This window comes from Hibiscus syriacus, unplaced genomic scaffold (assembly GCF_006381635.1).
Source record: "Hibiscus syriacus cultivar Baekdansim isolate YM2019G1 unplaced genomic scaffold, ASM638163v2 tig00112382_pilon, whole genome shotgun sequence".
Classification (NCBI taxonomy): Eukaryota; Viridiplantae; Streptophyta; class Magnoliopsida; order Malvales; family Malvaceae; genus Hibiscus; species Hibiscus syriacus.
This window is the reverse complement of record NW_024063318.1, coordinates 1,564,756-1,585,080: the sequence shown is the minus strand read 5'-3', so window position 1 is coordinate 1,585,080 and position 20,325 is coordinate 1,564,756. Positions and strand designations below refer to the sequence as shown.

At 34.1% G+C, this 20,325-nt stretch overlaps 1 protein-coding gene across 1 annotated transcript; it reads left to right on the top strand.

The window, feature by feature from the left end:
- The first annotated feature begins 4,320 nt into the window (after positions 1-4,320).
- LOC120178763 (E3 ubiquitin-protein ligase SIS3-like) lies at positions 4,321-15,381 on the top strand. Its single transcript, XM_039184559.1, has 10 exons — positions 4,321-4,553; positions 4,644-4,682; positions 4,875-4,941; positions 5,204-5,277; positions 5,617-5,755; positions 5,850-5,942; positions 6,168-6,233; positions 13,540-13,659; positions 14,190-14,303; positions 14,718-15,381. The coding sequence occupies exons 1-10, from the start codon at positions 4,525-4,527 to the stop codon at positions 15,117-15,119; spliced, it is 1,143 nt and encodes a 380-aa protein (XP_039040490.1). The 5' UTR covers positions 4,321-4,524; the 3' UTR covers positions 15,120-15,381.
- The last annotated feature ends 4,944 nt before the right edge of the window (positions 15,382-20,325 follow it).

The following is a 20,325-nucleotide window of genomic DNA, read 5'->3' as shown; positions in this document are numbered from 1 at the left end:
TTAAGTTGGTTGTAATTTGAAATAATTTAATCATTTACATTTAAAAATTTTATCATTTGTCTTTGTTCTTCTTCAAAAAAAAAATTGTATATTAAATTCTCATTTCAATTTTAACAATGGAATAACTTGTTTGTAATAATATTTTAATTAGATAACATTTTTATTTTCTTTTAAAAAGTGACATCTATTATTAAACCTACAATTTGATAATCTTCAGTGTAACTTACCCTTTGTTTGTTTAGTTGGAAATCTTGGTTCTTGAACAAAGAGACCCATAATTTGTGGTCTCTAATCCTGCCTCCTTGAAGAAACAGGAGAGTTTTAACAAATTCCAATAGAACTTGCACCAATACCCAAAACTCAACCGGCAAGGGATTAAATTAGATATCTCAATTTGACTTATTGATTTAAATTAGTATAAACTTTATTTTTGATCTAAAGTAATATTTATAATAAGTGACTTATTTGAATCATAAAAAGAAATTCAAGAACTTGATTAGACCAAAAACATAGGCACCAAACTGTACCCTGAGGTAGATTTTAGATACCTAATTAAGAAACATAAGTACTGAATTACATTTTAAAATCAAATTCAATATATATATATATATATATATATATATATATTAATTAGGAAGAAATTAAGCATAGATGTTTTCTCCCTCTAGAACCTATCCAAAAGAGACAAAAGTATCAATATATATTAGGATGAGTCTGTCACGCTCGACGAACACAGATGAGTACCATTAATGATAAGCACTATTAATTTAGTTTATAAAAATTTAAAATTTTAAAAGACTCAATGCATAATTATAAATTAGTTAAAATTTTAAAGATATGTTATTTAAAATAAATGGTAAACTATACCAGTAGCCATTTGATTTAAGGGTTAAGTTTATTTTAATTTATTATAATTAAGACCAAATTGATAGAATTTACAAGTAACAATGATCAAATGTATAGCTATACCAAATATTTTAATCGTCACATCAGCTTCTCCGTTAAATATTAATGACTGTTGACATTGTTTCTTGCCCGGGTGGAGAAAAATAGTACGACTTAGGGTTTTTCTCTAAAAAGATTTGTGAAATGTTAGGAGTGGTTACCAATCATTTTAAGGTTCAGGAGTTGGTTATGCGTGGAGAAGGGTTAGCACCCCACAACGCTCAGAAATTGGTACCTAGTTGATTACCCTATATTTAAGATTGAAAAATTTGAGTTCGAAGTTTTATTTAATTTAGAAACCACTATAGATGCAAAGTTGAAGAGGGTGTTCGTTTATTAAAGCCAATAATATTCACCCCTAGAATGAATACGGGAGATCAATTATTGTGCACAATAATCGAACAGGGCCTCGGATTTAAGAAAACATGATGAGGGGTTTTGAAAAGGATGTCGACCTACTTCGAGAATCACTAGTAGTCACCCCTTGAGCATGCTTGCGGGAGATATACTATTGACTCCCTAATAGCGGGGTCATGGTTTGGGATTGAGTCTAGTTGTTCATCGTTGTTTGTAGCCAAGGTCATTTCTTCTTAGTCCTTCAGGTTTGGTGATTATGAACTCTGCTACAGTTCGGATACATCTCTCAACTATGGTGTTTGCTTTAAATCAATATTTGTTGTTTATTTTGTTATAATTACATTATGATGCTTGGTACAGATTGGTGTGAGTTCAAGTGGGATTGTGGTGTGGGGTTTGTCTTGTCTGTTGTAAAAGCAATTCTTGTATTAGATTCTTACCACCTCAAGTTTAACTCTTTTTTCTCCATTTAGGGTTAGAGAGAGTTTTTAACGAGGTCCTTGAGGTGGTGTATTTTGTTACTGTTTATAATACAAAGTATCATCTTTCAAAAAAAAAAGTGAACATTGCCTTGGGTTTTAAAAAACGTGTGCAATCAATCAACCAATTAAAACCTAATTTTACTGTGTGGATTCATTAAGGCTTCTCTTAGCCTAAAGTGTTGAATTATGAAATTAAGGAACCTAAAGGACTAAACCTGAAAACGAGTCTATAATATTAATCCCAACTGATTTTATTAACCAATTATTGAATTGGATAATTGATTTGAGCAATCGGACATTTTCATGCGAAAGCCCAAATCGAATCACCCTTAATTAAAGGACTAAGGTGAAATTAATCATAGAGTCAAGGCTCTAATTGTTAACCTAATCAATTATGTCAATTATTTAATCAAAATAATAGTTTAAGGACTAAAATGAAGATAATATAAAGTTGAAGGACTAAAACTAAAATTAAAGGCTCTATTTATTAGTCTAATTATTTAATAAAGTCATTCATAATCAAAGAATTAAAGAACTAAACTAAGGCTTTAATATTGATGTGACAAATTATCAATGATTTGAACATTCCACTTGAGTAATCGAGCATGTTTATGTGAAAACTCAAATCGGATTACTTCCTAATTAAAACTAAGGTGAAAACTTAATTACTAAGTCTAATTATTTATTAGAAAATCCTAACGCAATTTCTAAAAATTAATCAAACTAAATAGCTAATAACATAAATATAAAAAAGGGATCATGCAAATTCAAATATAAAAACAATCGAATTAATTAATTAAATGCAAGACAAAAATAAATAAACATGAATTTTTAATTAGTTTATAAAGTTAAACATTATTAAATAAACCGGGACTTAAGTGCAAAAAATGCGTTAAAATATGGAGGGTACGGAAGAAATTAAACCAAAAAATTAAACATGAATATGAAAAACGGAAAATAGGTAAATTGGGACAATAAAAAAGGTTTGATTGAAAATTGGTTGAATTTCTTATTTCTTTTTTATCTGCAACAACATATTAAAATTAATATTTTAATATTAAATAATACGAAATAATATAGTGATATTTTATTCGAATACGAATAAAAATTTTATTCGAATAATACTTACAGATTAAAGATTGAAAGAAAATTTCGTTCAAAATTTTCTCTAATATTCTTCCCGAATGCTCACTCTTTCAATTCTTCTTTAGATTTGGCCTCTTCTCCCCTTTCCTCACAACTGCTTTACTCCCCAATTTTCAACTAAAACACCCTATTTTATAACATCTTGAGATATTTATTATACTTTCCCGTTCAACTACCAACCTACTCGGGTTATTAATAGATAATTAATGGTGCATTATTACTTACTTGTTTCCCAATCGAAGGTAACCTAGTACTCTAGACTGAAAACGTCAAGTAAGCTTGTAGTCTTCCTATTTTACTTGAAGACGTCAGGTAAGCTTGAAGTCTTCCTAGTTGGGTTGAAGACGCCAGGTAAGCTTAGAGTCTTTGACTCGGTACTGTAGATTTCACCCAAAATAAGAAAATAATCTGGGAAGTTGATTATTTTGATAGTTAAATAATTCAAAATGGATTATTTGGGCCATTTTTCCCTTTCAAAATACATTGAATTTATCTAAAGGAAAAAAAATTTAAAATTTTCTACCCCGAATTCGAAGCCGATCAATTCGATATTGAGTGTTAATGGAAAGAGAGATCAAAACAAGATAGGGATCAAGTAGCATTCTTTATACTAAAAAAACAAGTCCTACCTAATACTACCGATCCGATTTCAGTTGACGCACACGTCTCATCACTCTCCACCGTCCCCATTAATTTATCATCAAGTGTGATTAGTATAGGGTAAAGTACATAAATGGTATCTGACTATAGTGTATTGTTTTATTGAGTCTTTCAATTATTAAAAGTTACAAAACGATCCCTCAATTATAAAATGTTGTTTTTTTTAAAATCTCTTGACTATCATAAGTTACAAAAATAGTATCTCTACCATTCATTATGTTCCAAACTTTTCATTTTCTGTTGAAAAATTGATGACAGTTTGAGTTGAACGTTAACCTACTGACTGAGATATGATATAATATAATATGAACATAGAGTCTCAAACAACTATCATATCCCAGTAACTATGTTAATGTTAAGCTTAGGCAATCACCATTTTTTTAGTAGAAAAGACGAGTGTAGAACATAATGAATAGTCAGATGACCATTTTGTATCCTTAATAGTCGAGGGACTTAAAAAAGCAACGTCCTATAGTCGTAAGATTATTTTATAACTTTTAATAGTCGAATGATACAATAAAGTAATATTATATAACCGAGATATCATTTGTGTATTTTGCCCTTATTTAAAATATCAACTTTTTTTTTAGTTTTATTTAATACTAATATTTTTCTAGGTCTTCCCTTCCACGTCGGATTAACTAAGGTCGGCCATCCGTTTACCTGCCAGTTCTCAAACTTCTACTGAATTTCACTATACTTCACCTTTCCATTTTCTTTTATTTTCTTTCTGCAATTTCCGTAAATTAGTTTCTCCTTAATGAATCATCAACAACTAGAACAAAGTTAACCATCGAACGGATATATTCTTGTTCGATTTTATCCCCACCCTTTTTTTGGCTTCCAAATGAATATCAGATCTTCTGGGTTTTGCTGTTCTTACATTCCCTAAATCTCACGCCCCCTTCTTCTTTTTCTTTAAATTCTTCCCTCTATGGCCATCAGAGGCGTCGATTTCAAGTGGTTTGTTTTCAATCTCTTTACTTTTCATCCTTCATTCCTTTTTGCAGTTAAATTTGGGTTTTTTTTATTATTTCCTTTTTTTTTTTGCAGGTATGATGGTTTTTTCTTGTCTATGCTGGCTACAAGTGTGTATCCTTTTTCTCTATCTGTGAGGGTCTTCAATTTGGGTTTTTGATTTTCTTTCTAGTTTTCTTTCGTTTGTGGAATTCTAGTTTACTACGGTTTGATTGCTAGGAAAATTGGAGGAAAGGGTGTAGGAAATGAACTTTTGTGTTTATTTGGAAAGTACTTGTTGGTTCTTTAACAATTCTTTCCCGTTAGAATCATTGTTGCAATCAATTGGAAGCGTTATCATCATTGTACATACCCATTGCATATATGGATCGTGGTGAGTTTTTTTTTAATGGATTGAGAAGTTGTTTCCTTCTTGATAGCGACGAACGCATGATTTTAGGTTAGGGGCGACCTTATTAGATTCTGGAGATATAAACAGATTATCAATAAAAAATATAAAAAAGAAATATCTAAATTATATGATAATTTGAAATTTTCAGCGGCACCTCCCCCCTCGTCCATCCCTGATTCTGGTAGATTTTGCTGATGCAGGAAATGTTTCTTCTGAATTCCTAACTTGACGACTATTGTTTCAGGTTGATTACACTACCGTGTTCATTTTTCGACTTTTGATGTTTGTAGATAATGGGCTGGCTGCTGGAATGGGTTTGTAAGTACTTATCTTTCATGATTAAGTAGTTTAAATTAGACTGTTCGATCATGGGCTTGAGAATTTTTCATCTCCGGGTATAAATTGCTGCATTTTAATTTCATTGTATTGTCTGTCATGCCACACAACATAGATACTAGAATGCCAATTAGCCATTACAGTTAAAAAGTCTATGTTTACCTTTGTACTGATTGACTCTCGGTTGCAGTTACCTGCAATTCTTTCTTCTACAGTAGGTAGTATTCTGTTTGCAGCTGACTTTAGAAGGTGGTATTCTGTTAATAGCTGCCTTTTTACTTGACAGGTAGTTATCTTATGCCTGACTTCATTTGCTTCTAGGGATTTTGGGTGGCAGCAGAGGTATGCTCGCTTTTGTGGAAGAATAGTGGTCCTTTCAATTCTGTCTATGCTACTTTATCCATTTCTTTGGGCCTGGACTGTAATCGGCACTCTATGGTTTACCAGTGCGCGGAACTGTGTAAGTTTATAATGCATCAAAGTTATCAGGATCATTCCCTTCTGAATGCTATCTTATCACCGGAGCCTGGAGTTAATTTGGAAAATGTATGCAGTTGCCAGAAAACGGTCAGAAATATGGTTTCCTGATTTGGCTGCTTTTCAGTTACTGTGGATTGCTCTGCGTTGCTTGTATGTCTATTGGGAAGGTTAGTCATGCCTATACTCCAGTAGAGTGTCTCTTAATTCATCAAAGACCTTGTCGCTGTATGTTACGGACCCATGATGGCAGCTCTTATTTTGTTTCTGTTTCTTTACTTCAATGTCAAGAGTTCTCATGGTCAGGATGTGTGCATCGAACATGTAAATGGTTTCTCATGTTACTTTTCTATTACTCTGTTCTTATCTTTGTTCATGAAAATCATCTTCTGCAGTGGATGAAACGGAGACAAGCACACCATTTACGTGCTCAGCAGGGAATTCCTATTTCAGAATATGGGGTGAGTTCTTAATCTCTTGCCTACATATATCGTGAGTTGTGTATCCTGCTAAAATTTTCTTGGTTCATTATTTCATTGAAATTCAGCTATTAATAATATGTTACTTTTTTTTTTTGATAGGAATTGAAGGCCTCACTAAAAACCCCCTTCATGATTGAGGAACTTGAGTTCCTTTATCAGAGGAAGGAGGAAAAGAGTGCCTTAAAATTCATTAATAAGAACATAAGATTACAACATCAATAAAAGACCTTTGCAAACAAACGTAAAAACCCAAAATAAGATACCCCAAAACACACTGTAATTAACCAATAGCATACTTAGCCAACCCATCAGCCTCAATGTTGGTTGTCCTTGCAACCCATCTAATAATACCCTCCACATCTTTAAGCTTAACTGCTATATCCCTGACAATACAGACAAAAAGATGGGGACACAAAGTTCCATTCTTAACCCACTCCACTACCAATTTACAGTCAGTTTCTATAATCAATCGACCCTTAATTCCTCGTCTCACTGCATCAAAGAAATGTAATCCCTTCTGAACAACCTTTAACTCCATCAAAATAGGCGGACCCGGACCAGTAGCTTCCCTAAAAGAGCCTAAAGAAAGACCTTCCTCATCTCTTAGAATGCCCGCAACTCCACTACTCTTCCAATCAGAACTTGTAGCTGCATCCACATTCAATTTAACCCAGCCCTTTGGAGGGGGGAACCAAGGAATGGAAGTGACAATTGATTTGTTGAGTGGGAAACAAGAATCCCCAAGGGAAGGGTCATTGATAAGAGAATCCAAAGGAACAACCGAGTCAACAGACTTAACTAAGAACCAAGATGAAAGCCTTACTCTTGCTAGAAAGAATAGGTTTGTTTGGTCAAAGGTCCCTCTTTCAAAGACGATATCATTTCTAGCTTTCCAAACAGTCCAGATAACAACAGCAGGAATTAACTTCCAAATAGCAGAGTTAGGATTAAGTTCTTCCCAAGCTTGTAGGAACTTCTACGCATTTTCATGGAGAACCAAACTAAGACTCCAATACTGCACAAATTTATTCCAAAGTGACCAAACGACAGCACAAGAGAAAAATAAGTGTGAAGATGATTCATCAACCAAATTACAAAGAGGACAAGACAAATCTGCAATACCCGTAATCCCTCTTTTAATAAGTTCAGTCCTCGCTGACAGCTTTTGAAGAACAACCTGCCACATAAAAAATTCAACTCTTGGTGGCACCAATCCTTTCCATATGAAATTCTTCCAAAAAGAGCTCTCTTGGGAAGAAGAGCCAAAGAATTTCACACAAGAATTAACAGTATAAACACCAGCCCCGTCTCCTATCCAAATCAAACCATCGATAGATTCTCTCGACAGACAGAAATTAGAAATGATAGTCATCATATTAGCCCACTGTTCAAATTCCCAATCTGCCAAACTCCTTCTCAACTGGATATTCCAAATCCATCCCAAAGAACTAAACTCGCCAAATTCAATTAGTTTACCACTCTGATTTGAAGACAGAGCAAACAACCTCGGAAAGGAGACCTTTAGCGGGCAGTCCATTGCCCAATTGTCCTGCCAAAACCGAATAAACTGGCCACTACCAACTTGAATTCTGCACATGCTACGAAACTTAGAGCCAAATGAATCTTCTTTAAAAAGAGAGTTCACCACAGACCTCCAAATCCAAGAAGCTTGAGCTGGAATTTTGCTGTTAAACAATAAAGATAAAGGATCCAGATTGTATTTAGAGCATATCAACCTCCTCCAAACAGCATTCTTATCATTTGCAAACCTCCAAGACCACTTTCCCAAAAGGGCTCTATTCATAATACTAATATCGATCACTACCAAATCCCCCTCATCCTTAGATTTGCACACATTGGACCAACTAACCCAATGTATCTTATTTTTCTCCGACCCACCTCCCCATAAGAAGTTAGACATAATTGAGTTGAGCTTAGAATTAACCGAAGAGGGATTTTTGAAAAGAGACAAGAAGTAAGAGTGAAAAAAGAACCGATTTAATCAAGACTAACCTCCCTGCCAATGAAAGATCGTTAGCTTTCCAACCTGCCAGTTTCTTGCTAAAATTTGAGACAACCGGATCCCAAAGAGAGGCAGAATTCCGAGTTGCACCAAGCGGCAAGCCTAAATAGTCAAAAGGAAACTTCCCCACTTCACACCCAATTAACGACGCCCACTCCTCAACCTCCTCTAAAACCATATAAACACCAAATAACTTACTTTTCTTAAGATTCAATTGCAGCCCAGACATGACTTCAAACACCCTTAAGACCCTCTTAACGTTTGAAATCTGAGTTTTAGAAGCCCCACAGAAAATAATAAGATCATCTGCAAATTGCAGATGAGATAAATTAAAAGCATTCCCATTCCTCCCAATCTGCAGTCCAGAAAACAGACCCTCAGAGACTGATTTAAGAAGCAGTAAATTTAGGAGTTCCCCAACTAAGTTGAATAGAAGAGGAGACAGAGAACAACCCTGTCGGAGACCCCTTGCCATAGGAAATTCTTGAGAAGGGACCCCATTAACCAAAACTGAAATTGATGCTGTTGTTACACACTGTCTAATCCAGTTCCTCCATTTCCTGCCGAAGCCCATTTTCTCCATAACCATAAAAAGAATAGGCCAATCCACAGTATCATAAGCCTTTCTAAAGTCCACTTTAAACACACAGCCTTTAAGTAATTTTTTCCTCCAAAAGTCCACTCCCTCATTAGCTATAAGAGAGCAATCCAGAATTTGACGTCCTGGAATGAAAGCAAACTGCGTAGGGCTTATCAAACCAGAAATACAATTCCTTAACCTCCTCGACAGACATTTTTTAAGGATCTTGTACAACCCTCCTACAAGACTGATAGGTCTAAAGTCATCCAAACCACCAATATTAGAGACCTTGGGAATAAGAGTAATGAAAGTATGATTTACTCCATGCTCCCAATCTTTACCCAAATAAAAATTATGGAAGAATTTCAGAATGTCGGCCTTAAGAACAGACCAAAATCTCTTAAAGAAGCCCATATTTAAACCATCAGGTCCGGGAGCTTTGTTGCTATCACATGATTGTAAGGTTTCCCAAATTTCATCCTCCGAAAAAATCTTTTTCCAAAAACGAACTTTGCTCCACTGAAATTCTGGAAAAATTCAGCTTCAAATCTTCAACTTCCAAAGTAGTCCTAGTGTTAAAAATTCCAAAAAAATGGTCCTTGACAGTAGCTTTGATGATAGCCGGATCTTGAGTAATCTCACCATTCACATTAAGTGCACTCATGAAATTCCGCTTCCTTCTAACTGAGGCACAAGTGTGAAAGAATCTTGTATTACGATCCCCTTCTACCACCCACTTAGATCTCGAATTTTGAAGCCATATTTGTTCTTCAATTTTGTGAAGCCTCCATAATTCTGTTCTCATAACGTTCAAATCTGCTGAAATAACAGTGCTGTTCGAAGCCTGCATTAGCTGTAAATTTTCCTCTGCCAAGTGAATCTTCGATTCCAAATTTGCAATTTCCATAGCTGGATATTGATGTCTATTCCCCGCCCATTCCTTGATTGCCATTTTCGTATTCCTCAGGATTGAAAAAATACCAGCTCTGTTGTTTTTGTTCTTACTGTCTTTGAACAGCAGAACCAACTAAATTATTAAACTCTTAATCATCCATCAAATAATTGAAAAGCCTGAATGGTTTTTTGCCCCAGTTAACTCCGCCATTCTCGAGGAAAATGGCATTGTGATCAGAAACAGACTTGGGTAACAAAAACTGCGAAGAATCAGGAAACGCCTCCAGGAAATGGACATCAACTAGGAACCTGTCCAATCTAACAAAGGTGGGTAATTCCTGGTAGTTACACCAAGTGATCCTACCCCCATGAAGAGGTAAATCAATCAAACCTGTCTGTTGAAGAAAGTGACTAAAAATCGTCAATGAATTGTAATTCTGGGCTCTCCCAATCTTCTCATCTTCAGAAAGGTAAACATTAAAATCTCCTCCCACACAAAGAGGGATACTTTGACCACAAATAAAAACAGCTAGCTCTTCAAAGAAGCTAGCTTTTTCTTCTTCAATAGAAGGACCATAAACATTAACAAAACCACACCTAAATTGGGAAGGACGAAAGGTCCCAAAAATAGCAATGAACCTTCTGTTAATAACTTGATTTTCCACTTCAAACAAAGACTCATCCCACCAACTCAATAAACCTCCAGAAGAGCCCACAGCTGGTGATTCTGCAAGCCCTTGTAAGGTATTCAAACCACTTCTTCTCAAAAAGTGTCTCTGAATCTTCTCCATTTTAGTTTCTTGCAGCAAAAGAAAAATAGGGCGTTTATTTAAAACTAACTTTTGAACAGCTTTTTGTTTTTCCTTTCTTTCCAACCCCCAAACGTTCCAAGAAATAATAGCTAACTGAATTTTAATCATAAGAGAAAAAGACAACCAAAAACCGAAGAGAACAGAAGGTCAAGCTCGCCTCAAATCTTCCTCCAACTTAAGAATTTTTTCCAGAAAGGTTGATTTCCCAACCTTGAAGGACACCCCCAAAAGCTTACTGATCTTCCAAATAGATAAGGCTTCCTCCAATAGGACCAAAAAAGCTGGAGAAGAAACAGTTGAAATGCTAGCTAGATCCAATGCCTCCCTAGTCAACACTCTTTTGACTCTATTAAAAAATTTCATGGAATTGAAATCAAAGTCAAACCCGTCTGAAAGCCACCCATCACCCAAGTAAACGAAACTAATGGCATCAGAATGCCTCTCCGAAGAAGACTCCACACCACCATCCAAATTAAGATCTGCAGCTACACTGACTGGTAGAACAGACTTCTGATCCAATTCCTTACCCTTAAGCCTATCTAGAACTTCCTCTGCTCCAGAAAAAACAAAAGGGACATTCCCTAACCTAAGCCTCCTCTCCCTAGATCTTTTACACCCTTTTAAAACAAGCAGTTCTCCTTTCCAACGTCACACTCTTTGAAGAAGAAGAAGAATTAGGTCGAAAGAGCGAACCTCCCCTAGAAGTCCTAATCCCAGACAGAGCAAAAGGAAGAATCGCATGACTCTGCCTCACTTTAGAATTTTCCGAACAAGCAGCAATACCTTCAACCACGGTATCCACTAGAATAGCAGGATTGGAGTTGGCCAGTGGTAAAAGTCCACCACAACCGGGCCCAGAAGGGTTAGATTCCCCAAGTGAAGAAGAGGCAGCTCCAAAATCAACTCCATTGTCAACCGAAAGAGCGAAAACATCCGAGGGGTCTGAGACCCTCAAACCGAGACCCACATGAACCCCACTGTGATTACTCGTATTTTCACAGAAAACAGGCAGCCCACTAACTCCTGACGTGCCCATAATAACATTCCCCATGCTGAAACTCCTTTCTCTTCCATCAAAAAAATCCCCCAACTCATTCTGCTGACCTGGAACTCCACTCGATGAAGTCTGACCCCCACTAACACCTTTCCCACCACTACACTGACCATTGTTCAACCAAGAGCAGACATTGAGCCTAGAATTCTCAGCAGAATGAATTCTGTCTACTGCCAGAATAGGAAAACGGTCATCCTCCGCCTCAGAAAACGCATGTTCACTATTCAAATTATTTGAAAAAATCTCCTCCCTCCTCCCCAACTCCTCTGATTGAATCAACACAGACCCCATGGTAATCTTGACTAAGAACGATCTACCATAGGAGTCAACAGTGACCGAGTCAGGGACATCGAAAGGACTTTCCACCCTGAGCAGGACATTTGCCGACGACAAATCAGATCTGAACTTTGATTTATCCTTAAAACATAAGAACCTCCCCCATTTCCCAACATGTTCCATAAAAAACTCATTCCAGCACCGAAGAGGAAGACCACACAAATCAATTTGACACAGCCAAAGGAACTCCATTCTCGTTCAGAACTGGATCCAACCAGTCAAAACGCAAGGACAGCTCCACCTTCTTATTCTCCCGAGCAAAAGAGAATTTGTCAACTGAATCAAAGGTGATGATGCAAGCCTTCCATGCATATCCCCATCTTGATACCTGGAAACCTAAACCCTCAATCTTCAAAGCATCCTTAATCGACTCAAAACTCAAATCTGGTTTCAAAATCCCAGATAAAGATCGTTTAACCCAATCCGAATTAACTGTTGGATTGAACAACTCCCAAACAAATCTCCCTCCCCTAGCTCTCCTATTGAAACCAACCAGATTTGACCCAGAGACCTGAATTCTTCTCATGTTGGCATCAGACTGCACAACCTCCTTGTACGATCTGACATCCCTGAAGCTATTCACCGGCTGTGCATTCCTCCCAGAGTTAGAAGTCACATACATACCAGACTTACGACCCAGCGTCCTCTTCCCAGCACCAGCCTCCCTCATACTAACCTTCTGGTACTTAGCAACCCCTACAAAGATGTTCCTCCCATCGAACCACTTCCCATTGACAGACTGAACTGCTTTCTCCCTGCTTTCCTCATCAGCGAAAGAAACAAAAGCAAAAGTAGTGGACTTATAATTTGGTTTCTCTAAGAAACGAGGAATGAAAATCCTCAGAATCTGACCATGAGGACTAAAGAAATCCCTTAACACAATTCTTGAAACCCTCTTACTAAGATTATCAATGAACACTGTCCATTCCTGAACGGAAGCAATGGACTTTTTCGAATTTTCTCTCTCTCTCTCTCTCTCTCTACCTATCGCACTCATTTGCATGATTATTTTAGGAAATAAAAGTTTCACAAGGCAATTTGTTTAATATTGAAATATGGATAAGGCATACTTATGATAAATGTATCAAGGTTAATGAGTTCAGATAAACAAAAGAGATTGTCTTGTAAATATTTGCACAATTTATGTGCTACACATTTATTTTTCATTTTGCTTTCTATCCCGTCTTTCCGGAGTTTGTTGTAGGAAGCTTGACTGGAATTTCTAATTTGGTGTTTCCAACGAGTACTACTTTTATCTATCTTCAAATCAAAATCTAATTCAATTATGTGGATACATAAGAACCTTGATCTCGGAAAGGTAATGCAGCTTAGTTCAGCTGAGACACTATAGTTTCTCTGGTGCCTGACATCCTTTATAGCTTCTTCGCTAAGGCATGTTTTGTACCTGATCACTGCCCTTTTCTTTGAAATAGTCACTTTTGTTTCAATGTTGTTGAGTTTCTAATTATCATAAGTTCCTCGACTATCTAAACATGTATGTGCGAGTCTCGGTGGTTTCAGAAATTCTCTTTCCATAGAGGCCTCACAGTTTGATGGCTCTGAACTAAACACATAATGTAATCTAGGTTTTGGTGGACATGATTCGAGTACCGGATTGGGCATTTGAAGCTGCTGGTCAAGAGATGAGAGGCATGGGCCAAGATACAGCACCGTACCATCCTGGGCTTTATTTGACTCCGGCTCAGGTCGGTGGTTAAACCACATTAATTATTTCCTTTATTTTTGTTTTGTTGTTTGTCTTAAATTTTAAAATCCTAAGAAAGATCATGTAGAACCAGTTAGGAGAAGAAATAGTTAGAGAGGAGCTCCAGAATAAACAAGAACAATTAGGGATTATAGAGGATCCGGGACAGAAACTAAACCTGATAGGATTACTAGACAGAATGTCTCAATAATTAAATATTCAATGCGTAAAACATAGTTGAAACTATAATAACATAGGTATCTATAACTAGATGCAGTACTTGATTAAAAATGCAAAATGACCAGATATGACCCTAAAACTACAGTATTTGAAAATAAAAGTAAAATGCTAATTAGTTTTAAAAAAATCCTGATTTTGTGTAAGAGTTATGATAAACCTGAATAAAATATAAAGTAAGGACCTAGATACTATGTTCCTCCATCTGAAGATGAGCTTGAAGTATCTCTCATAGATTTTTCTATCCTGATTTTCCCTCTTTTTTCTTTTCTTTTTCTTTTTGCGGTTTCTCAGAGAGAAGCAGTAGAAGCACTCATTCAAGAACTTCCGAAATTCAGGTTGAAGGCCGTTCCAACTGATTGCAGTGAATGTCCAATCTGCTTGGAAGAGTTCCATGTAGGGAATGAGGTAGAACCTTTTAGTTCAACTCAAGCACTTCTCTAAGGTCTTCCATTTATGCTACTAATGTTTATGGCATCAATTATAAGTGAGAGAGTTGGATTTGTTCCTTGTGAATTTTGGCTCTTTAAAGGTAATCTACATTGTATTAAAATCTTGTTACGTTTGTGGGATATGGAAGTTTATACATGTAGTTATGAGTTTTGTGGTCTACTGGCCCAAATATATTAGTTCCAATCACTGCAACTCACATTTATCATATGGGGAAAAAATACCTAATAAATATAACACTATAATGAGAACTTTTTCTGATTCTAAATCTGAAGGTGCCTGCCGAGAATGCTACTTAATATACTGAAAACTTAGTAGATGGTGTATTCTTGGTTTAACATTAGTTTGAGTTTCTAACGAGGAGTGGTGCAGGTTCGTGGATTGCCTTGTGCTCACAATTTTCATGTAGAGTGCATTGACCAGTGGCTTAAACTGAATGTGAAGTGTCCTCGATGCCGATGTTCTGTGTTCCCGAATCTTGACCTAAGTGCCTTATCCAATCTCCGAAGTGCTGAATCTGAACGATCATCTGCCAGTATAGTCACAACAACCCAATACGTGAGAACTCAGCCTCCCAGCCAGAGCTATTTATTGAGATTGCAAGGTCTACTCTGCCCAGTCCGAACAGGCAATACTGGGGCACCAAATGATGCAGCAGATGTTGCTTTAGAAACTGCCGAGAATGGAGCCTTCAATGTGGTAGCTCCGAGTTCTACAATCGCAGAAACTGTAGGGCACAGACTTGTTCATCTCTCCACTCCACCACAACAATGAATATTTCTTGAAGCTTACTCTACAATTTTCACTGCATTTTTTTGCTAACCTTTAGCCGAAATAGGTAGGCTAGACAATGATGGCCATTGCTAAACGCTTGCATTGTGCTGCTGACTGTAACAAAGGATTTATAAGTAGGCCTACCGTGGGGTTACCCCTAAATCATATTGGAACCAATTGAGTTTCGTGTTCTTACTCATGGCTAAGGGGTGTGGAGTGAACAGTGTTTTTTACGCATTCTGAGAAAAACTATATTTCAGTAGTCTCTTCTTTCCTTTATGGCTTAATATCAAAATAAGTACTCAAATTATATCATTTATCTGAAATGGGTGTTTAAACTAATTTTTGACTCATTTCTTTGCTTAACGTTTTCTCCGTTATTAGTGTTTAACATTTTCTTTATTACCATTTTAGGTGTTCGGACGTTAACTGTCATTAAAAAAATTTCGTTAAGTGATATATATTATGTTCTGGTAATTTTGAGAGTTTTTATTTAAAATAAAAAATAACTTTTTTTTTTGAAAAAATAATCTTTTTTTTTAAATCTTAAAAAAATTTAAAACTTTTAAAACCTTAATTTTAATACTTTTGCCACTGTCGTTCACTATCAACATTGTCAATCGATTGAACATCTGGCGACATGTGATTGACCAACCACTAGAGATGCACAGAAGCCGGATTTCAATCCGATCCGGATTGGATAAAAACCGATCCGGTTTTTTCCCCAACCCAAAAATCGGATTTTAAAAAAACCGGATCGGATCCTAACCGGTTTGGAAGGCCGGATGGTGTAACCGGTTTCGGTTTGCAAAAAACTCGATTTTTTTAAAAAAAACTGGATTTTTTCGGAAAAAATCCAATTTTTTTAAAAAACTGGGTTTTTTTTTCGGATGAAAAACCGGTTTTTAATCCGGTAAAAAAACCGGTCGTTCATTTTTTTCCCAAACCGGTTATACTATCCGGTTTTTAAATATCCGATTCGGTTTAAAAAAACCGGTTTTTCCAAAATCCAGTTTCGGATATTTTTTAGTCAAAATCGGATATTCGGATTTTTTGTGCACCTCTACCAACCACCCACGAACAAAACTTCTTATTTTCGCAACTGATCAAACACCAAATGCCCTAAATTTATAAATTCTTAAACATAAATCTTTGAACCTAATACTCAATTCCTAATCCTAATATCAAATTTATTATTGAATTCAACCTAAAATATAATTAATTGAAGCATGGGATGATGTGGAGAGCACAGGCGAAGGGAATGATGGGGAAAGCACATGCAAAGGGGAGGGAGAATGCGGCGGGCTGGGGGTGGGGTTGGAATTGCACAAGATTTTTTAATTGTTTTTTAAAAAAAATAAAATTATTAAAATATAATACATATTACTTAACAAGATTTTTAACGGTGATTAATATCCGAATACTTAAAATACTAACTAAGAAAAGATTAAGCGCTTTAAAGGTAATATAAAAACTTTAAGTACTAATATGAGTAAAAAATAATTAAGACATTTATTCAAAAAATATAATTTGGATACTTATTTTATTATTAAACCTTTCTTTATTTTGCTGACACGTTCTCTTTTATGTATGCCAGCAATTTCTAAATTACCACCGACATGAATAATTTGTTACTATTATATTAGTTTTAGTTATTATTATAATTTTTTTTAAATCGCTAGTTTTATTTAACTATAAATTTAGAATATAATTATGATATTTTTTATTGTCATTAAATAAAAATTAGTCACCTAGATCATATAAGGACCAAAGAAGAAAAATATTAAAAAGAATTGAACTAAAAAATTTGAACAAAATAAAAATACAAACAAATATGACTGCATCGACAAACGAACCACAAAAGGAAATGAAGTTATTGAAAAACTACCGACAAATCGTAATCAGAGTTGAGCGACGTGAGAAAATTATCCATGAATACAAACCACGTATCGAAATCAATGTGAGGGTCCAAAGCAGATAAGATCAATATGATAACAGATAAGCGCTACCTTAATCAATCTTGACGATATCAAATCCAACTTTGAGAAAAAAAATAAATGAAAACGACAAGAAAACCGAAAACTACCAAAAAGCATAGAGAAACATGCCACAAAGACAGAAATAAATGTGTCACAAAGACAAAGATAAACTAATTACAAATACATAATTATTCTTATTAAAAAATTAAAAATGAAATAAAGAAAAAAGAGAACCGGTAGTCGAAAAATAATATCAAAATTAGTGTCACCGTCGACTAAATAAAATCAAAGAAGAAAAATTAATTCGATCTATAAAAAAATACACAAATTATAAAAAGAAAAAAAGAGGGAGGGTGGAGCGAGAGAGCGGTTAGGGTTCTCAAAACTAAAAGGACTCGGTTATTATTATAATTTAAAATTTAAAATGTCATATATATGAGTTATGTTAGATGATTTGTTTTATTCTTTTTGGATAGTTGATATATAAAACATTGGTATTTAAAAAAAATGAAAGTTTACAATTTGATCCAAACAGTTTTACAAGGGGATCTTTATCACTGTTTGTAAGTATTTTGCATGCTGGGACTTCCAGAAACATTGGAATTGGTAATTTCTGTACCTTTTATACATCTGACTCTAATGATTTCTACTGTATTGTATTTGATTTTTCATTTCAATTACTTTTAACTGTTCAATTCACATAAATTGAGTCAACGTAAACCATCTTACAGTCAAAACAAAGAGGGAAAAAAACACACGCTTTCCCACAAGTCATTGTTGGTTTTCCAGCATGAAAAATTTACGAGGAATAGATACTAAAATAAAAGGTAAAATGCACAAATAATCATCAATTATAAGATATTATTTTATCAAGATTATAATTATTAATAATTATAAAATAATTTTTTAATTATAAGATGTTATTTTATCGAATCTTTGTTATGTATATTGCAGCAGAGCAGGGGTTCGTTACCACCCAACAAGCAGCAATGGAAGATAATATTGAGAGCCAGGAACCAACAACAACAATTACTCAAGATAGACGCTGAAGTTTGAGAGCGAGAAATGCCACATAAGCTCTAACAGATTTTTTTTCTTACTAAGAGAATTTTAACTATAAAATAAAATGCGTGTGAGCATGAGAGGGCAATCAATCTGGAAAATTTTCTTGCTTCTCTTAATCTTCAAATCTATTGACTCATAACAGTCCCTCGACTAATAAAATTTGTGAATTGGTCATCTGATTATTTGTATATTTCAAACTTATCATTTTTTTTGCTAAAAATTAACAGTCGTCTGAGTTGGATATTAATGTGCCGACTGAGATATGATAAAATTATATTTTGATGATGTCCACTAATACTGCCGTTGCTTTTAAGAACTTACTCAACGACATATGTTTTAAGAATTGGCTCAATGACATAATGTAAACGAAGATTCGATCCACAAAATATAGCTCAAACAATTTTAAGATCAGATTTTATCATTTCTCAGTTAACAAGTTAACGTCTAGTTACCAATTTTTTAACGGAAAAATACAAGTTGAAATATATGAATAGTCAAGTGATCATTTTTTAACTTTTAATAGTCGGAGACTTAACAAATCAACAATACATCACAATACAGTTGAGGATCATTTTGTAACTTTTAATAGTCAGAAAACTTAATAAATTAACGTCCTATGGTTGGGGACCATTTGTGTACTTTACCCTAAAATAAAATGCTAAATAAATGTATTGTTACTAAGGTTTTCAAAAAAATCCGTGTCCGTTAACCAAAACCATTAATCGGTATAACCTTTACATTTAACAGGTTAATTAATCGAACCGTTAATACTAAACGGTTTCGGTTTACCAAATCGCTAAAAATGATGGTTAACAGTTAAGGTTACGGTAATAAATTTTGATAAACTATTAACCGTTAATAAATTAAATTTATAATTATATTTCTAATTTATTATATTTTTACACAAATAAAATAAAATTTCTTATTATTTATAATTTATATATATTTTTAATAAAATTTGCATACAAATAATCTAATATGTATTTTTATTTGTATCAATATAATTATTTGTTTATTTTTAAGTATTAAGATATTGTGAGATGTACATACTTACACCAATATAAGTATATATATAAAGTGCTATATTTTTATTTTATTCACTTACACTGGTGTAAGTATGTGTTACATTATATATATATTTTATTTTATTCACTTACATCAATGTAAGTATATGTTAATTGTTATACTTTTTTATTTTATTCATTTATACCGATGTAAATATGTGTTAAGTGTTATAATTTTTTATTTTATTCACCACATCGGCATAAGTATATATTAAGTGCTATAATTTTTTTATTTTATTCATTATATTGATGTAAGTATGTGTTAAGTACTATATATTTTTATAGTATGAATTATATAAAAAATTGTAATAGATTAACTGTAGGTTAACATGTACCCGAACCGTTAATAACGGATAAATGATACGGTTAACTGTCCATTAACGCCCCCTAATTGTTACAAGGTGTTGGATTGTAAACCGTGCATCTAGATCATTTTATTTGTATAAATAGGCATGGGAATCTAACTTCATCTCTGTATCATGGGGTGTAATCAGTGTTATCTTTATTATTTGGGTTTATTAAGTTAATTTATATTGGTATAAATAAGAATTAATAAAATTATTTTTTATAATTAAATTTCACTAGTAAATGAGTACGGATAACTTATTCAATTTAAATAAAAGATAAAGTATTAATGAAATTTATTTTGTTTCATTAAAAACAAAGAAAAATTATTTACACATCATTCATACATCAAAGAATAATTTTTGAAAATTATTTATATATATATAATATTAAAAAATATTTTTAATGTTTGATTAAATAATTATTTTAACTCCTATTTTTTTTACATCATTGGCCCCAACATATTTCTAGACAAAAAAACTCATAATATTTGATTAAATACTCACTTCAACTCTTATTTTTTTATTGGAATATTTTAAAACTCAATATTTTATTTTATTATCTGTCGCCCTAGTTTTATGGTTGTTGAGAAGAAGACTTTTGGTTTTACTTGTTATATATCTTGATTACATAATTCCAAAATTGAACACTTCTGGTAGTCTTAACTATTAGAAGGAAATGGTAATATTCATGATGAGCAGGACATGGTATGAACATGGATCACATAAGATAAATTTAAACTTTTAAAATTTT